General features: G+C 43.6%; 2 protein-coding genes across 5 annotated transcripts in view; both read left to right on the top strand.

Moving 5' to 3' along the window:
• col18a1a (collagen type XVIII alpha 1 chain a) overlaps positions 1–13,587 on the top strand; it is a 76,112-nt gene extending 62,525 nt beyond the window's left edge. For 3 of the 4 annotated variants that reach the window (XM_062534143.1, XM_062534144.1, XM_062534140.1), the window contains 29 exons: positions 140–253; positions 411–464; positions 684–728; positions 1,484–1,615; positions 1,738–1,809; positions 1,908–1,934; positions 2,072–2,170; positions 2,314–2,349; positions 2,500–2,589; positions 2,890–2,919; positions 3,584–3,619; positions 3,995–4,054; positions 4,202–4,279; positions 4,425–4,460; positions 5,189–5,242; positions 5,330–5,401; positions 6,095–6,160; positions 6,364–6,394; positions 6,538–6,591; positions 7,622–7,653; positions 7,754–7,882; positions 8,219–8,366; positions 8,714–8,769; positions 9,310–9,435; positions 9,543–9,575; positions 10,007–10,348; positions 10,531–10,728; positions 11,103–11,218; positions 11,947–13,587. In XM_062534143.1, coding sequence (XP_062390127.1) covers positions 140–253; positions 411–464; positions 684–728; positions 1,484–1,615; positions 1,738–1,809; positions 1,908–1,934; positions 2,072–2,170; positions 2,314–2,349; positions 2,500–2,589; positions 2,890–2,919; positions 3,584–3,619; positions 3,995–4,054; positions 4,202–4,279; positions 4,425–4,460; positions 5,189–5,242; positions 5,330–5,401; positions 6,095–6,160; positions 6,364–6,394; positions 6,538–6,591; positions 7,622–7,653; positions 7,754–7,882; positions 8,219–8,366; positions 8,714–8,769; positions 9,310–9,435; positions 9,543–9,575; positions 10,007–10,348; positions 10,531–10,728; positions 11,103–11,218; positions 11,947–12,160 — 2,580 coding nt within the window. In that variant the 3' untranslated portion in view covers positions 12,161–13,587. The remainder of the gene's footprint in view (positions 1–139; positions 254–410; positions 465–683; positions 729–1,483; positions 1,616–1,737; positions 1,810–1,907; positions 1,935–2,071; positions 2,171–2,313; positions 2,350–2,499; positions 2,590–2,889; positions 2,920–3,583; positions 3,620–3,994; positions 4,055–4,201; positions 4,280–4,424; positions 4,461–5,188; positions 5,243–5,329; positions 5,402–6,094; positions 6,161–6,363; positions 6,395–6,537; positions 6,592–7,621; positions 7,654–7,753; positions 7,883–8,218; positions 8,367–8,713; positions 8,770–9,309; positions 9,436–9,542; positions 9,576–10,006; positions 10,349–10,530; positions 10,729–11,102; positions 11,219–11,946) is intronic. The other variant, XM_062534142.1, reaches the window with a different exon arrangement.
• A 4,387-nt stretch (positions 13,588–17,974) lies between these two features.
• pcbp3 (poly(rC) binding protein 3) overlaps positions 17,975–20,000 on the top strand; it is a 48,987-nt gene continuing 46,961 nt past the window's right edge. Inside the window, exon 1 of the mRNA XM_062534160.1 lies at positions 17,975–18,355. The gene's annotated coding sequence lies outside the window, so the exon portion shown is untranslated. The remainder of the gene's footprint in view (positions 18,356–20,000) is intronic.

Below are 20,000 nucleotides of genomic sequence, written 5' to 3' on the forward strand. Positions count from 1 at the left end.
AATCGTCGGGAATGAAATCGGGGAAATTATTGAAGTGGGCATTTTCTTTTTTTTTCTATAACATAGTCCTGTCCTTAACCACAGTCAAGCAGAGTGATTAATGTCACCCAGTAAGGTATTGGTGTGGTCTATCTAACAGGGCCAACCTGGAGTACCTGGACTACCTGGCCCTCCTGGGCCCCCAGGTCCTCCTGGCTATGGGGGGTCGTCTGGATCTGGTGCATCTGGGTCACCCGGAGCCCCTGGTTTACCGGTAGGTTGCCTGAGCAATTTGTGTAACTTGCTTATGTTGGCCATTGGTACACCTTTAATCAGTTGTTTATTTGTGTGGTTGTTTAGTTTACTTTTATTATTATTATGTCGTTATTTTGACAATAATGTTCATATATTGTGTGTATTGTTGTCTCTAGGGCCCCACAGGTCCTCCTGGCACAGCAGGACGACCAGGACCAGCAGGCCCCAAGGTGAGAGCCACCAGGCCCACACTCACATTGCTTACCTTCTCTGGGTAACAACCAGCACACTATCATTGCTTACACGCTCTGGGTAACAACCATAGACAGTATGAACTGAAATATATGTGTTCAGTCCTGCATGAGTAAGTCGTATGCAGGATTAACAGGCACATTTTTTTCGTAGTCATTCATATTAGTATTGTTTAATATGGTTATTTATTTCCTCAGGGAGATGCGGGTGAATTGGGACTACCTGGAGCAGTGGGCGAAAAGGTGAGTTCTGCGCGGGGTTAGATAAGCAATGCATAAACATGCATCCATGCATACATATTCACATTCGGTAAATTTACATACTAACGTTTGAAAATGTCAGGCTTTTTTATAAGATTTACCAGAAGGACCCTAAACTTTAAATAGCTTCTTTCCCTGTCTTAAGATGAAAGGTAAATGTGAGTGTGCCTCACTCCTGTGAAGACTGAGAAGTGTTTCAGTGGAGTCCTTGTAGTCCTCTGCTGTGTATCTTGGCAGTCCAGGGTTTCAGAGCTCCTCGGTCACTGCTCCTGTCTCCCACTCTATCAAGGCTCCTTCTTTTCCAGCCATCTGTACGACCTTCTCTCTTGCTATATCTCTCCAACCGCTAGTTTCTTAGACTGGCAGGGACTAGTGTTTTACACTCACGTGCGCTTCTGACGAAGGCCAACTCTTACGTGGCATGCAATGGTATTTGCAGTGACAATTTCTGTGGAACTGTGTTTGATGTGCAGTTTCACGTAATAACTACTAGCGTGACTTTACCCCTCTCTAGGGGTACCTGGACAACTGTTTTTTTTGTTTGTTTGTTTGTTTGTTTGTTTGTTTCTCGTTTGGTTTATCTATTTCTTCTTGATAACATGAGCAGGACAAATTCTGCATGTGTACTTCATTCCCATGCGTTGGTTTTGGCACCAACATCAGAGGGATGGAATGCATTGTTCTTTCTTGTGCCACTTACTGTAGTCAATGTTTGGATCCGTTTTCGCCCCCTACAGGGCAACAAGGGTGACGCAGGTACCCCTGGTTCTCCGGGCCAGACTGGACTCGCCGGGCTCCCCGGGCCTATGGGACCCGTTGGACAACCAGGACTTCCAGGTCCTCCTGGACCCGGCTACCGCGTTGGCTTTGTAAGCATCACCACCATGTTTTGCTCTGTAGAAATGGTTATCAGACACACCGTCACCGTCATGAGTCTCGAAGGCCTTGTATGATTGGCTCATACAGCTCATACCGACTTTTGATTCGACAGGATGATATGGAGGGCTCTGGTGTGGGCGTCTATCATGGCGGAACTGGAGTGAGAGGACCTGACGGAGTACAGGTCAGTTCATTTTCACCTGCTCCCACACATCGGTGCTCTTATAGTCTATGGACATCACAAGCATGTTGCCTAACATTATTATATTCTTTCCAATTCAGGGTCCACCTGGTATTCCTGGCCTTCCGGTAAGAATATATTAAGCAGATACTTCACAATGGCAGGTTCCGGGTTGTCAGGCGGTGACATTACCACTGTTCCACCACATACATACAGTTTGGATGATTGAGTTGCCCATTTGAATTAGGTCTGATGTGTATTTCAGGGCAAGCCTGGCTTCCCTGGTCTCACTGGCCAGAAGGGAAATGAGGGGTCTCAGGGCAGAGATGGTCGACCAGGACTGGACGGTTTTCCTGGACCACAGGTGAGAGGCCTTGTTTTCACTGTTTACAGTAGCTTTATCATTTTCATTAGCATTTCATGAATTTAACTGATTGGTTGATTGATTGATTGATGGATGGAAGGATTGAATATTCCCTCATTTTGTCTTCCAATGTGTCTTTACAGGGACCAAAAGGAGAAAGGGGGGACAGGGGAGATAGAGTGAGAAGATCATCCTTATTTCTTTCACATCACTTAAAGCTGTTTTACTGTATGAATTGCTCGGGGTTGGAGAACCACTAGAGCTGTTCACCCATCCCAGCCCAGCCTATTATGTCTCAATGAGATCTCTGTTGTGTTGTGTCCTGCCAGGGGGAGCCTGGTAGAGACGGCTCTGGTATTCCTGGACCACCTGGCCCTCCTGGACTTCCAGGGCAGATTGTCTACTCATCTGGTGGAAGTGTATGTTTGCTTTGCTTTGCTTTGCTTTTGCTTTGCTTTTGCAACCTACAGTAGGTTGTATAACAATACATGTAACTTGATTTTGATTCAATGCATCCAGATGTACAGTTCAGTATGGTGAATCTGAATCAGAGCATGGCAAATCTGAATCAGTGTGATGAATTTGAATCAGAGTGTGATGAATTTGAATCAGAGTGTGATGAATCTGAATCAGAGTGTGATGAATTTGAATCAGAGTATGGCGAATCTGAATCACCAAAGTATAGTTTGACTGACTGATTTACTTCTTTGCCCCAACAGTATGATGGTGTGGCCGCACAAGGACCTCAGGTAAATACCCAGCAATTAAAAAATCCTTTCAGCTCAACCATCTTAACCATAAGAAAACTGCATGAAAGTTTTATACCAACTGCTTTTGCATAATGGCTGTCCTTGAGTGTATCTGCACTGACTTTATTCCCCATTTTTAATTACACCACAATCCACCAGAGAATGAGTGCCGTGTCATGGGATATTGGCACGGGTGTGAATGGGTCCTAGTGTCACCAGTGTTAATATCCCACTGAAAAGCATGACCTTGACTGTGCTATTAAACTAAAGAAATACAAGTATTAACCGTAGACACAATGATGACTCAAAGGAATCTCTCTAAGACTGTTTGTTTATATTTATTATAAGGAAAGATTGTTCAACCCAGAGTTCAGCTTAATTCAAATTCATGTTTATGGTTTCCAAATGAATAGGTATTTATTTAATAATGTAATGTACTAACCATGTAGTCAGGGAGGAAACATGAGGCTTCATCATTGTTGAATGCTCATCACAGACGTATCAATGCAATGCGTGTTATACAGTATTCAACCTTATGATCTCGTCAAAAGAAGACTTACTGTAAGGTCACTTTCACCGTCCTCAACATGAGTGGATTGGTGCTATCTGAATGCTATACCGCTCTTGACATGCTGTGTGCTGTGTTGTGTTGTGCCTTTCTCAGGGTAATCCTGGACTGCAGGGTCAAGCAGGGTTCCCTGTAAGTTGCATCTCTTAAGTGCATCCACTTTCTCTCAGCACTCACCTAACAAAAGGGTGGAAATGTTCAAGTTCAGAAAGTGATCGCACACAGTCTCATCTTATTCCCTGGTCGCTTTGGCAGTTTGATTTGACTCCCAAGTCACTCAGTCCAGTATACACACTGATTGAGAACTCATTCAGAGACTCAAACAGCTGGCATTAAATGCAAACCTTGGCCAGCATTTGTTCTTTTTGAACTTGAACTATCCACCCCCACTCACATCTGTGTCTTTGTTACATACTACTATTGCAAGAGATTAAAACAGATGTTTAAGCTTGTCGTGTTTAAGTCGCGTAACATCCGCCTTCTTTTATTATTTCTTCTTGAAAAAAGGGCCCGATGGGACCAAAGGGTGATCGAGGTGACTCAGGCCAGCCAGGAGTCGCAACCAAGGTCAATAAGAGTCGTGAATCGGAATTTGATGACTGAGCATCGCTTTTTAAATAAATAAATAAATAAATTTAAGAAGGCCTGTTTCTCTCGTGCTCATGATTTTGAAATGCATCATGCTCTCTAAGTACTTTTCATTTCTCTTCCCAGGGTGAAAAAGGAGAACCTGGCGCAATCATCGGGCCTGATGGCAATGCCATTCACTATGCTGGCTCGGGCGGACAGAAGGTGAACGCAGTAATACAGTGCATGATATATTGCTACAGCAGACTCCACGTTACTTAGCATCGGTGAAGGGTTTATTAATAAATGCTATATATATATTATACTGTATTTGACCTGTCATGACCATCTATGTCTTTTCTGTCTATAGGGAGACATGGGACCTCCTGGACCCGTTGGGCCAGCTGTAAGTATTAAATATTCCACTTTCATCTGATCTTGTAACATTTTAGAAGGATAGATGGTGTGCAGAATGCACTAGGGATGTGACTAATTCAAAGTGTTGTATTTTAAAGCAATACTTCAGTTAGTGTGTTCCATAAGACACACCAAATCCTTATGCTTGTCTGCAGAATGCATTGATATATCTTCCGCATGCAATGAGCATGCTGTCATGAAAGAGAGTCTTTAGGGGTCTGGGGCATAGACATATATACACCTACTGTATATAGACCTATATATATCTATGGTCTGGGGTATAACATGCTGCGTGTATGCAACTGCCGCCAGCCAATTGGGTTTTGTTGTTGTATCTTGCCTCCTGGAGAGTGATAGATAGGCTTGGTTGTTGATTGGCCTCTGTGGCAGCACAATTTGTACTATTTGGACTATGAGAGCTTTTACAGATGCTGGGTACAACATACTACAGTATGTGTTTGCGATTGCCACGAGCCAGTTGTGTAATGTTGTTGTATTTCGCTACCTGTTGTGCAATTTTAGAAAGTCTTGGGTTTTGATTGGCATCTGTGGCAGTGCATGTTGTACAAAGAAGGTGTGCCTGTATGGATCTGGGGTACAGCATGTGGCATGTTTGCATCTGCCATAAATTCACTACCTACTGTATAGCATCAGGACTTTTAACAGCTTTCCAGTGTAGATACGACATTGTAACCCTTATCTCTCTTGTCCTTTTAGGGACCATATGGTCCAGAGGGGCCAAAGGGTGAAATCGGTTTCCCTGGCAGACCAGTAAGTATCAGAAAGTGCACTTTCTTTGTAGGCTTCTGTAAAGTATAGTATAGTCACCATATATCATACAAATATCTTTGTCCTCAGGGCCGTCCTGGTGTCAATGGCTATAAAGGAGAAAAAGGTGATTCAAGCTCAGGATCTGGATATGGCTATCCTGTAAGTCTGATATACTCCCTTTCATTTTTCACCTGGATAAGTCGGTTATTTAAGGCCCAATCTAATGTCTTTCTCTTAACCCTTCCCCTTTTTCTACCCCTTTCTGTACGCTCAAAACAGAGTGGAAATATTCCCAATACAAGTGGAGACTCCACTACTATACCGTTACATGTCATCAGAAATTGTCACTAGCTGTAGTCGATGTCATGAATGTTTGTCACAACAATTTTTGGTTTATTTTTTAAAACTTTAGAACAGGACCCTAAATATACTGTAGTATTTGGCCTCAAGATTGTCATTTTAAAATCCTTATGATTTATAAATGACCTTGTCATTTAAAAAAATCCTTAATCCAAAAGTTTATTTAAGTTACATTTTTGAGTGTACCTGGTGTATGCTGGAATCAAATTATCATAGTGTAGTCCTGAAACATTTTCATTTGAAGGGCTACGAGTCTCTACCCCTCCATCCAAAAGAGATTGGGAATGCCCCTTCCCCTGACATGAACGTGCAAAACAAAGGGGAAGGTCTAAGTGGTAGAAATGGGATTGGGCCAAATTGACTACCAGACTCTTATAGCAATGGTAAAATGTGTAGAGACGTTAGCGTGTTGTTTATGCATAAACATCTAGAGTCAGCAACAGCAGCAGGTACACTGACTCCTCCATACTTAATGGGTTTCTATTTGTCTAGGGTCCCCCTGGCCCTCCTGGCCTCCCCGGCCCCCCTGGTCCCACGGTGTCTGTGGACAGGTTTAATGTAAGTATGTTAGCATCATGGAAGTTAACGTCATTACTTGATTAAAAATTATTAACATTCATCCAAATGATATTAAACCGCTACAGTATATGCAGTAAGTTATACATGTGTGGTGTGTCTGATTGCTAAATGCATTGATTGTTTTGGTATTCTACTTTTGTATGTAATTTCTAACTATTTAAACACTTGATTTTTAATTTCAGAGATATGATGATTCATCAAGGAACTACCCAGGTGAGATGTTTGAATAGCTTTAACCTGTAACATTTTTTATGAAATGGGCCTGATCCACATCTTGTCTTTAACAACCCATATTACTATCATTCCATACTGTAAGTAGCGGTACACATTGGAAACGTTCTTCTTTATTGTTCCAGCGGAGAAAGGAGAGAAAGGAGACCGTGGTGATGCCGGCATTCCTGGAAGTCCAGGTACTGTACACCGCTCACCTTAGATTTGTACTCCTCTCACACTCATTGGGAAACCTCCACTAATCAATGTTTGTGAATGAATAACTAGATTGGATGTAGTCATATGTATAATAATCAGTAGCCTGGAAAATCCAGACCCTAGTAATCTCTCAGATTAAGACTGATTCCGGACTTCGACGCAACACTACAACCAATGTTTACTGACTTCGAACAGCTGTTGTCATCAGTTTAGCTCTCCCCTGGCCTGCCTATATCAGATACACCAATTTGATTGGTTATCCCCGATGTTTGTGGTAAAAGTAACATGCATCATTGCTCATTTCCAGAGTATCTTGCAGACACAATTCAAATTGTGCTCCTGCGAGATCTCTTGACTTCCAGGGTAAATAAGCAGGCTTCTATTACACAATCATTTTTTGTTTTCAGTTTCATTTATCACTCTATGCTTTCTATGATTACTAAGATGTGACCAGTACAGATGTACAGTACTACACAGAAACCCAGTATCCTAGAGTTAGAGTTAAGGTTGACTGATATTTTAGCAGATATCAACATCAAAGCAACATAAATTGCAATGGCGGGGTTGGGGAATGGAACCCAATTGACCAATTGACTTTATGCAGAGGGCTCTTTAGCCATCTCATTTGTTTCTGGTGGAGCCAAGCGTGTTGTTGGGTGTTGCACCTAGTAAATCAGCACATTACGATGTAGAAGGATTTATGTGTGCGTTAAAATGTTTATTATCGGGCAAACAACTATTCAGTGTCGGAATGAACATGTAAGGAGCAGAATGCAACAGAAGATGCCGTTACCCAGCTAACGCTCTACCGTAAATAAATGAGCTGGCTAAAGAGCCATCCGTGCATGAGGTCCATTGTCAGTCAATGCCATTACTGCTGCTCCACCAACTGGGTTGTTGCTTCTGAAATGTTTGGTCTGAATGAAGAATTTAGTCTTCCACGGTGATATATAACATTTGCTGAATAAAATGTGTTTTGTAATTTGTTTTTTTTTATTCCTTTACTTCTAGCCACTTCCTATGACACTGACTATCATTCAGCGGTAAGCAAAACCTAAGTTGATTTTTTGAAGGGTGCTTGGTTTTTTCACCTGTGTGCTTCAGTTCGGCGAGGAGATGACATTAAGATATTTGCCCTGACAGAGGCAGAAAGGAGAGCAAGGAGACACAGGTGGCAAGGGAGAGAAGGGAGAGCCAGGCGGAGGCTACTACGATCCCCGCTACGGAGGTGGCCAAGGGCACCAGGGACCCCCAGGAAACCCAGGACTTCCAGTAAGATAGCATATCACTAAGCCACTCCTGAGATATGCTGTACACCTGTGCACCTGAAGAGAATGTTGATTAAAAGATTCTGTGACCTTCAAAATGTTGTCTTATCAAACATCAGTTGTGTTCTGAGGTATCTGGAAAAATGGCAGTGTTGCTTCTTAATGCCAGTCCCATTGATGTAATCCAGTGGTTACAGATTGACTGCCACTACAGTATATCAGGGACACAAAGGGCAGAATAACTGTCATGACTGTAACTTTATGGCAGCTTTTTACTTTCCATATTTCATGATTACTCTATGAGCAATGGTGTGAAAAGTGACTTTGTTATGTACTGTAGGGTCCAAAGGGAGATTCCATCCGAGGACCCCCAGGACCACAGGGGCCATCAGGGCCCCCAGGAGTCGGCTATGATGGTCGCCCAGGTGTGCCTGGCCCCCCTGGACCACCCGGACCCCCAGGAGCTCTCCCTGGAGCTCATCGACCCTGTAAGTCCAGTGTTTATCTGTCGTCAGCGAACTGACACTCTACAAAATTACGGGCTATGATCTATTATAAGATACAATTGCTTGATCTAAAATTTAGATCAAGCAATTGTATCTTATAATAGATCATATATAATTAGATATGAATTTAGATTCTAAATGATAGATGATACTGTAAATTCAATATGTGATTGTTAGACTCATGATATGAGCCTAGAAATATGTGAGTGTCTGGTTGGAGTTTATGAAACTCATCATTAGGTTTAGTTGTTTTACGGTAAATTGAAAGCAAAAAAAACAATTTTCTTGTAGGTTTGTGCGGTTACTCATATTTTATTACTGTGTTGCAGCCATCAGCATACCTGGACCTCCTGGTCCTCCTGGGCAACCTGGACAATCAACTGCTGTAAGTGATTGCTGATTAAGTTAGTCCTGTCATCTGTATTTCTGTATGAGGTGTTGGAGCGTGAGGATTGTGTGTGTGTGTGTGTGTCACAACATTAATCCACTGGCTTCCTGTGTAATGAACCCTTAAATTGTCACTCATTTTACTTCATGTTGCATTTTTAAAGCTTATGTTACAACTAAGCAGCACATTTCTTTCTGGAGATCGGAAATTACTAGTTAAATCATCACAGTGCAGAGCTTAGTTGCTATTGCCCGGTTTCCCATATGTGGATTACATTAAGTCTAGTCATGGACTAAAAGAGAACTTCAATGGAGCTTTTCCATTGAGAAAAAAAATAGTCTAAAACTACTGTAGGTTTAATCTATGTACAGGAAACTGACTCAAAATGTTTAGACATATCTACGAGCATTTTTCTTAAGACAGCTTTGTAAGCATGAGGCTTTCAACAGGCTTTCTTTGGCCAAGTGTGAATCACCCCAGTAAATCCATTTGTGTCCACACAGACCGTTCTTCATAAATGAATGCTCTCCTCCTCAGGTGATCGTTCAGAGGACATACGATGTGGTCGGTACTGCAAGGAGATACCCAGAGGGCACCCTAATCTTCGACATGGAAAAGATCAATCTCTATATCAGAGTCCGAGACGGCATCCGTCAAGTTCAGGTAGAGGTTCTGACTTTAACGGCTCAATTCTGAGTAGACATGATGTTTAATGTGCTTGTTTTGAACACACCTGGACATCAATTGGCTTTCTTTGTTTTATTTTTCAGCTCGGAGATTATCTGCCATTCTTCACTGGTCTGGTAAGTTTTAGCTTCTTTAAAAATGTATCAAGAGAGACTTACAGACAGTAAAATAATTTCATAGTCATAGCCATGGGAAGACATGTCCACCACACATCCTGTGTATTTCAGATTCACAGACACCTGTACTTATTCATCTTTCTTTTTTTTTTAGCAAGGCCTAGAATCTAGGACATTTTTGTTTTTTCCATTGATCATCTCCTGAGGGGAGAGACATCTGAAGTCATCTGTGTAAATAATCATACTAAATTACCTCCAGGCCCGTGTCCTGATATGTTGACAGCATAGCAGCAATGTTTGACAGACGTTTTGGATTTGTGAAACTTCTTTTTTGATGAGGGCCAGGTCTTGAAAAACCATTGCAGTGTCAGTGATGAAGATGTCTTTGCAGAAGTCAAACTCTTTGATTGTCTCTCGTGCTCCACCTTCAGGACAATGAGGTAGCGGCTGCCCAGCCTCCTCCAGTGATCCACTACCCAGACCACGGAGCGGGCAGTGTCACTCGACCCATCGAGCCACCACCCCAGCAGCCCGCCGATGTGCCCAGGCGGGAGCCAGAACCAGAGCCGCAACCTGACCCCCGCTACCCATCTCACCACGATCCCAGATACCCCCACAACCCTGACTACAGACAACCCTCACAGCCACACCCGAGATACCCTCAGCATCCAGACCCCAGGCAACCCACTCAGCCCGAGATTAGGCAGCCTGTGACCCCTGTACGCAGGCCTGAGCCCCAGCCTGCCAGACCTGTGGACACTACAGGCCCTGGGGTAAGTTAAAAAAAAAAAACTCACATATCATTCGTCAAGTTTCCTGTCACACCCTTCTACACACATGTCACAATAATATTAATACTCTAGTAGTAATAATGATAACGATAATATTAATAATAATAATAATAATAATAATAATTATAATGTTAATAACAATATTCTACTGTTCTACCCCACAGCTGCATCTGATCGCCCTGAACTCGCCCCAGTCGGGCAACATGCGGGGAATCCGTGGGGCCGACTTCCTGTGCTTCCAGCAGGCCCGTGCCGTGGGCCTGACAGGCACCTACAGGGCCTTCCTGTCCTCCAAACTGCAGGACCTCTACAGCATCGTGCGCAAGTCCGATAGGGATACCCTGCCCATCAAGAACCTTAAGGTGCGATGATCTAGTCTTTTGCCACGGGCATTGATCCACGGCATTACAAAGTTATTTAGATAACACATGAGCAAATAAAGTAAATTGGTCTGGAATGTCCTGCTCAACAAGGACATGGTGCTTTTTGTGAGTTATGAATTCATTTTTGCCTGTCAAAAGCAAATTTGCCTATTTGAATTATCACAGACCTTGCTTCTGCATCCATTGTAGTATTTTGTTTGGGTTGGAAACTTTGTTACTTGCTTCAGGCTGGGTTTCCTGAAAGCACTGTAGAAGATATAAATGGACCGGAGGAGAGGGCATGGTGTAGCTTTGCCGACAAAGCCTTTCGGTAACCAGTTCTTGATTTGTTCCACCCGTGTCTTGCGCTACAGGGCCAAGTGCTGTTCAGCAGCTGGGAGTCTCTCTTCTCGGAGGCCGAGGGCAGGATGAAGGACAACGCTCCCATCTACTCCTTTGATGGCCGAGACATCCTCAGGGACAGTGCATGGTGAGTAGCCCAGGTGGAGGCTGGACCGGATGACCTTTTGGTTTCCATAACGACTCTGACAAATACGCCCTGTCAGCTTTGATTGATGTTGACCAGAGCGTAAATTGCTGAAATAATGTTGGATTGATGCAGCCGCGAACAAGGGTCTTAAATGCGGCTCATGTAGTTTCCTAATGATGTGGCTGATATGTCATTCTGTTGGTATGGGACTCACGCGTTTGGTTTGTGACATGCTATAAAAAATGAGTGGAATTTAACAATAAATACTGTGCAAGCAAATGACAGATTAGGGATGCACTTCATTTAACTATGGTTCAGCTTCAGCCTTCAAAGGAACAGTTAAAATTTGGATTATAAAAATGACTGGTGAAAAAAAAAAAAAAAAAACCTCTGCATCAGATTAGTCAAAAATCAGGCTTGGCATAGTTACACTTTCACTTCACACATTCCATTCTATGATACATTACATGAATACAAATTAAGGCTAAGTATGAAACAAACATAGTTTTACTCTCGTCTAGTTTCTTAACTCTTAACTACATATGAACTAAGCCTGACCCTGATGGGATCCAAAATGGAAGTCTATTTTTATTCCTTGCTATAATCAAAGTGTCGAACGATGGTTGATTGTTCTCAAATCTAATTGGAGCATGCTCTCTGATTGCTGCCTGGTTTTTATCGCGCTGATCAAAGATCACTCATTTTAACGATTGTGTCTCTCTGTTTAGGCCAGAGAAGATGGTCTGGCATGGTTCCAGCCCACGGGGCCAGCGTCAGACGGACAACTACTGCGAGACATGGCGGGCGGGTGACCGGGCAGTGACAGGCCTGGCCTCCTCACTGCAGTCCAGCCAGCTACTCAATCAGACACCAAACAGCTGCTCTGGCTCCTACATAGTGCTGTGCATCGAGAACAGCTACATCTCACACTCCAAAAAGTAAACAACAACAACGATGATGACAAGCAAGCAAAAACTTTCTTTTTATTGTTTTTTAGCGTCCAGGAAAACCTAAAATCCAAAACAACAATGCCCAGCAAGCCAGGCCTCGTGTCATCTTAACAAACCTCTGCCCCTTCATGTTTAAAACAACACCACCGTATAGCTTCAGTCGAACATGCAGGTACATAGATGGAACTGGGTCTGTCAGGCAGAGAGGAGTCGTATTGTTTTTCTTTTGCCCCTCCGCCATGCCAAAGAGACGAATCTGACAGAAAGGTGTTTGCCCTTTTCTCGGGGGCACTGGCACATACTTCCACTGTGGGCTGAGCCGGAGAAGAGAAGCTACCACTACTTGTGGCAGTGTTTTGAAATTGTAACCATGATACATTTTTTGTATATTAAATGTATTGTTTGTGTTGTTCTTTTTTTTTTATGGATGTTACGTTTGAAAATGTCTTAATTTGGTGTAATTGGTATATTCAACCAATTTTTAGCAAACATATTTTTGTGTAACTTTTTTCAACTTTTTATATTATTTCAATTTTCCATTCTGAATTGTGGGATATTGAGGGGCAGAAAAAAACTAAAAACACTAAGAATAAAAGAAAATATTAGATATTTATTTTGAAATGAAGTTTTTAGAGATAACTGATAATTCAATTTGAGAATGAATAAACAAATAAAAAATACTATTTTTCTCTTAGTGAGCACTTTTTCTCAGAATCTATCAGACATTTCCACAGGAGTGTGTGCAGGAAACAGAATAGTATAGAATAGACACATGAAATCATTTTTGTCTACAGGTTCCTGATGAGAAAAAATGTGTAAACTCCTTACCTATACATAGCCCCCTAAAAATGAACTTTTGTTATTCGTGAAAAATCTGAAAAAATTGCAGATATTGTACTTATGCTATTACAATATCATTTTAAAATTTCAGGTGGAGCTTAATGCCATTTGTTACGTTTTATGTTTCAAACAGTATGTTTTGGTTCAAACCAGTACAACTCCTTTTAATTCAACAAGGTAATTAAAGATGACCATTTTAAGATCTTTCCCAAATGAAATGTCTATATTTGAAAGTGTGTAGAGGAAGGAGATCTTCCTTTTACTCAAACAGCAAGTATTTCCACAATCATTTCTTTGACCACTAACTTCCCGTGTGTTTCGGCAGCAGTGGTTCAATGCTGAATTTGGTGCTACTTTGTTGAAAGGACTGCTGTGGAAAGAAGAGGTTCAGGGAAAGCCAAGGTGTATTTTGTGAAGACACTTTATAATAGCCCCATACTGAATTTCTACTAACACAGCGGTAGTGCTACTGATGTGTCCAACATGAACTAGTGTGACCCTGTGGAATGACACTCATATTTTTGTAACCAGTATGTGCTGTAACAATTCTTTGAGGCACTGAATAAATGAATTTTGTCATTAATGACTACTGTTACTTCTTGAAGGCTGCACAATTCCAAAGGTAAGAGAACCAGGTGTATATATACTGTCCAGCTATTAGTATTGATACGAAATATAATTTCACAAAATAGATTCCATTGTATTGTGGTGCCTCAGATGGTACTTCTCCAGACACTTATGGTGTGAGAATTAATCATCTTGTCTTGGCTGATCACTGTAAATCAGTCATTTACTTACTGTCAACAATGGTAACATCTAGCAATTTGTACTCTACCTGTCACCAAACGGAAATGTATTGATTCATAATAGGCTACATTATTTCACACTATGTAACATGAAACACACATTGAAAATAATCGTTGAAGTAATGGACTACAGCAATATCTGTCTATTGTCTGTTGCTGGAGTAGCCTAACTGTCACAGATGTTCTCTTTTACTGTGTTTGATTTACACCCCAGCACCATTTATTGTTCCGGGTTGTGCCATATTGGACCAGATTCTGAAGCGTTGCCGGTAAAACAATGCATCTGCCTGGCCACTGTCGAGCAGGGATCAGAGGCTAATTTTCGGTGTGTATGTTACACAGCCACGCGCAGCACCCGACTAATGAGATTGCAATCCCACAGCTGAAGCTTCAGCAGCGAGCGCCTGTCCTCTGCGTGTGGTTTTATTGCCCACTCAATAGGATTTAGCTGTGTGGCCCTGAGTAGACCTTCTGGAAACAAATCAGCAGTCATGGTGACAAGGGGGCCTGCCGCTGCTGTAGGATGCTGCCGAATATCCCTCCTCCAGCCGCTCAGCTCATCTGGCAGAAGAGCACACATCTCATAAACAAGTCTGTGTACTGTAGCTATGTGTCATATATTGAGCCCGAAGTTGGGCTGGCTGTTTATTGTCGTCGATATTGAATGTAGCCTAACGTCCTTTTGTACGTGGAGTATATAAAAACGCAAAAGGCTTGGATCTAACATTCATTTTGAACAAATTTAATTAAGTCCCGGATATACTTGTTCAATGATACAGTACAACACAGGTAATAAAAAACAAACAGAGAGAACGATATCCTGTTCACGAATTAGGCAACGAGTGCGTTTCATGGCAGCCTGATTGTAGTGGAACTGGTGCGTCAGCCATAATTGACTTTAGTAGCTTCTCCTGCTGTCTGTGCCTGAACGAAAAATAACTAGCCTTACATGCTGTTTGCAATTCCTCAAGGCCTTCGCCCCGTGTAAATCTTTCTTCCCCTTCCGAAATATAATTTGCTGAGTGATGTAGTATCCCCATAAGTCTCTGTGACTGGAGAGGCTGGTGAAGGGAAAGAAACCTGCAGATGGCTGCTCTCTCCCAAACGCTGCCATGGTGGAAGCTATATTTAGGAGGGGAGTAAGTAATAACTAAGCACGTCCAAATGGCCCACAGACGGTAATGATACAAGAGCGGGACAAGATGTTAGGTTTTAATTACATTTGGGGTGGAAGTAAAGCCTTGTCTGTCAGATACGCTGTGTTTATATTGTCTAAGTGAGTCATGAGGATACAGACACGATGTGAAAGGACGGAATTAAGAGTAGGCTAGCCTACATGGAAGCCCACCTTCATACAGTCTATTTTAGCCCTTAAACGAAAGAGGGTTATATTTTATGTGACACTGGTTTATGATATTATTTCTATTAAGTGTTATGTCCAAAAAAAAGTCCAACCAGGAATTAACTATAATTTAATAGCTACATCTTAATTACCATTTTATGACACGTGTAGCCATATCAAATTGGCAGCTCAGAGGTCAATGGTTTAAATATATTTCAAGGGTCAGTTGTGAGGTATTAAATGAAAACTGTTGGCTGAAATGTTCTTTAATGAAATGTACCACCAAAGCCAATGGACTGTGGATGATGGAGATGCATACATTTCAATTCATTTGGCTGGTTTGTTTTCAGTTCCTGATCAGTCTTGCTGTTCTTGGCTGGCTCCGCTGTCACAGACTCATGAATAATCTTGAGTGCTGAAAGCCTGTTCTGAAAGATACATAAATAAGCTCCTAAATAATGTCAGTATTCCCTCTATCTGACACTCAGGATGGTGTCAACAACAAAGTATCAACAATATTGTTTTTAGTGACATATTTTTAAAATCACAGCCTTTGATGTAATGATAGTTTTTCCTAATTACAATTTCCTCTCTGCCCTCTGGCACCCCTGCGTATCCTGACATTTCAAGCATTACAGAGCTTCAGTTTAATATTTGATGAGGTGACTATCTTTCCCTGCAATCTTGCAACTACAGAAGGCACGGGTCACCTCAGCAGGCTAAAACCAAGCCTTGTTTGCTCATCAAAGCCCCAGCACTGCATTATTCAGAATCCTCATTCAGTCGCGCCATTGGATTCAAAAGTATGTAAAATATTTTCCTGGCACTCCTGTTTTACAGTGACCTCTTCATTACTTGTCGAGACGTTATATATTTAACTAATTCCTCCGTTGTATGATTTCTGCCTTTCTCCCGACAGTGTCTCTGAAAACCTGCAAGCTCTGCTGACACCATAGCGTTTGTGAACGTGACGGCATCTCTGGTGGTGAGGTGATGTACCTTTTCCCACCCCATCCCACACCCACCCCCACACCCAACCCTGCCCCCCATTCACCTACTTTAGCACGGGTTCATGGTTACCGTGCTCACTAACCGCCCTCCCTCTGTCGCTCTACACACGGCTGTCTGTGCAGCCAAATACATATCCAATGTGACGTCTCCTCCCATCCCTCATGCATTTTTTATAGACCTCCGTCCCACCCAGCTCACGCGAAAAAGGGGGCTACACATGATGTGTGTGTGTGTGTGTGTGTGTGTGTGTGTGTGAGACAGAGAGAGAGTGAGAAAGAGCGGGTTGGGGAGGGGGGTGTAGATTCCATAAAAGCCCGCCATCGTTGTTGCCTCTCAGGCTCTGGTTGTTTCCTTGCTCCCCCCCCACCCCCAACCCCAACCCTTCCTCTTGTAAATATTGGGCGTGTTTGTGATCTACATGGTGTAGACAGAGCTGCCAAATAATGCCTGTTAGCTGTGTTTATTTCTCTCTCTCTCTCTCTCTCTGTTTCTCTCCTTGTTACTCTAGCTTTGTTCCTCATGACAAGGATGTCAGCTTCAACAGAAGGCAAAGCAGAGAGCGGCGTCCAGATGCCTGCTGCGTCACAGTGGGGGATCCTCTGGCTTGTGCCATGTGAATCAGACCATGTTCCAATGCACTCCGGTTATTGAGAGGGGCAGATCGATCGAGATGCCTCCTAGAAATGAAGAGTTGCGACGTCTCTGAGTACTTCCTCTCTCTCTATCTCTCTCTCTGTCTCCGTCTCTGTCTCTGCCCCCCCCTCTCTCTCTCTCTCTTTCTCTCTCTCTCTCTCTCTCTTTCTATCTCCACATCCGGCTGAGGAGCTCAGCTTAGTTCCTGACTCAACAGAAAGTCCTCATCCCGTCTCGAGTTTCTCCAACTGGGAGTTTCGAGGGGGGTGTGTTGGTTGTGTATGTGTGTGTGTGTGTGTGTGTGTATGTGTGTGTATGGGGGGGGGGGCTGTTGGGTGGTCCTGCATTCCTCACAAACCTGATTTGAACTGATCCCATCTCATCGTGAGCCGTTTAAAATGGGACGTCACTTTGGCTTTTCCCATGGATCAGTCTAGCATGCAGGGTAAAAAGGATTGCCCAACGTGCTTTTCATTTTTCATCCTGACAGTTTGCCATTGATCATTTCTTTCCCATGCTGAGCTATTGATCCTGAAAATGAAATAAGACTTTACCAAATCAACTCCGTTCTGGTGTCGGTTTCCAGCTCAGAGTCTTCTGTTTCAGACACAGTCACGCACACCATATGGTGTCTACTCCCATGCAGCTGCAGCTACAGTGTCTTAATTCTCTTCAAGTTTAGACACGTTTTTATTTTTCTCTCAATTATTTGCTGCTTTCTATTTTTTTCTGCTGCTGCTATTCTTCCCCCTTTTTTGCACAGATGCCTGCTCAATTGTACTTCCTTATCTATCTCTCTCCCTTTCCTCTCCTTCTCCCTCTTATTCTGGAGCTGGCTTCTGCCAGTCCTGCAGTGGAGCATGCAATGTTATTGTGCTGGGTTAAGTGCCTCCGAATCTAATTACTCTAATGTCTGTTGCGGTCTTAAATCACACTTATTGGCTAAGTGCACCAGTTTGTCTGTCCTTCAGAGGTAAGCTTCACGCGACTCCCCGAGTAATTATTCCGATTGGATATGAGCAATTGCACTTATTGGCTGGGGCATGGCACCGGCTGACAGTGCTCTGATTCGCTGTCAGTGATACCGCTCAGCCGGCGCGCGATTGGCTCAGGGGAGCGGGTGGGCGGGGCGCTGGGGCTTTCTGTGCTGTGCTGGACCGCGTGTGGATGCGAGGGCTCTCTCGTTCTCCCTCATTATTTGAGTGACTGCAGGTACCGGGTGACTAGTGTCTCTGAGTCTGGCTCTGAGCGCGCGCGCGTGTGGTGGCGAGGGCGTGTGTGTGTGTGTGTGGGTCTATGTCGCGTGTGTGTGTGGGGAGTGCACCGGAGAGATAAATAGAGAGAGAGCGAAAAGGCGAGGAGCGACGTTTCATCTCCCCCCTCTGGCCTCCCCGTCTCCCTGCTCCCTGTCACTCCGTCCCTCCTCCTCCTCCTCCTCCTCTTCCTCCCTCCCGGACCACCCGTCTCCTGCTCGGATCTCGACCCGGACACCTCCACCCACCTCCACCCTTTGACTCTCCTCTCTCTTCACCATCCCGCCTCAGCAGCTGAACAGGTAAGGGACACCCCACTACCAACGGCACCACTAGAAATGTACTGTATCTGCCTGCCTGCCTGCCTTGCTTTCTTAAAGTGCTTCTCAGGGTGCTTGCATCTTGCTCTCGATCCTTGTTGTTTCTGCATATAATTTGCCTCATCTTCTCTCTCTCTCTCTCTTTCTCTCTATTTCTCTCTCTCTCTCTCTCACACACACGCACACACACTCTCGGGCACACACGGAGACACACACCCTCCCTCCCTCCCTCCTTCTCTCCCTCACTCTCTCTTATTCTCTCTCCCTCTCTCTCTCTCTCCCTCTCTCTCTGGCTTTCAAGTTCTCCCTCTAGCAGTTCCTCTCGGAGGGAGGCATGTTGAGAGAGAGGGGGGATTAGAATCTGGGAGGTCACTGTTTTCTCCCTGAAAAACTCAGTTCATGTGGAGTGCTCACTACTTTCCTCGCCACTATCTCTAGCCCTCATCTTCCCCACCTCTTTTCTCTCTCCTTCTGTATAATCCCTTTAGGCAAGGAACCTTAAAGTGATACACAACCAAGTAAACAGTGTGTTACTCTGCCATTTGTCATCCTGATATGCTGTCGGTGAAAGCACACCACCGTCTCTCTGGTCAGGTGTAATGGTTGTTGATCTTTTCTAATTGTCTGCTATTGTTGGCTGCTGCTGCTGCTGGTGCTGCCTCTGCTGCTTCTGATACTACTTACAAAGAAGAAAAAAAAAAAGAAAAGAAAACTATTTTTAAAATGCCATGTGCTCAGCAACACGCGCTCCTCATCCAAACGTCGAGTTTGCAAAGGGCACCGGAAAACAAACGTCATGACATTGCACAAACGGTAATTACAGTACTTTACAACCCTGGACCCGCTCTGCTCCGCCTGATTGAATCAAGCAAGCTTTTCACAGCGTTACTCAGACATTAACGTGGCCTATAAACCACCACTGGCAACGGTAGGGAGACAAGAAGAAGAAAAAAAATGCTTATCTGTTCGTTCTTGATCTGCACTTTGCTGGGGATGGGCACTGGGAGAGATTGAAGTGATACAGCCATCAATACTGGCCGCGAGGGCTAAGTGAGCTGATAGCCTAAGACTGATGCTTCGGTGGAGGGCTTTCGCCCCCATGTGCTGTCAGGTTCACAGGTGTGCAGGCCGAGCTCTTTTTTTGGGAACCCTCTATTTTTAATTCGCTCAGTTCAACTTGCTGTGTAAAGCCTTTTAGAGGACTCGGGGTGGAAAGTTTGAGTGCACCTTTGCTATCACGCAACAGTAATAAGTAATGATTCAGTGGCACGATGAGAGAGAGAGAGAGAGAGAGCGAGAGAGAATCAGTGGATCTTACTGACCGAGGTAGTTATGTGTGTATGGGAAGTAAAATAATTGGGGACGTGATTGACTGTGTGCTGTTTATGCTCTTTCTTCTGTTAGTAATATAGACACAGTTGGAGAGACGGTGAATTACGGGAGATAATAGGCACATTCGATTCCCTTCTACGCAACCAGCCCCCTTCCTTCCACTTTTGTGAGCAAATGAGCTCTAATAAAAATTTAAAAGCCTTGCTGAGCACTGTCATCCCCTTCAACAGGAGCAGAGCCTCGTTTAACCTTTAAAAGGGTGGGTTTTGAACATTCTAACACAAGATTCCATTCC

The sequence above is a fragment of the Sardina pilchardus genome, chromosome 4 (genome assembly GCF_963854185.1).
Source record: "Sardina pilchardus chromosome 4, fSarPil1.1, whole genome shotgun sequence".
NCBI classification, from domain to species: Eukaryota; Metazoa; Chordata; class Actinopteri; order Clupeiformes; family Clupeidae; genus Sardina; species Sardina pilchardus.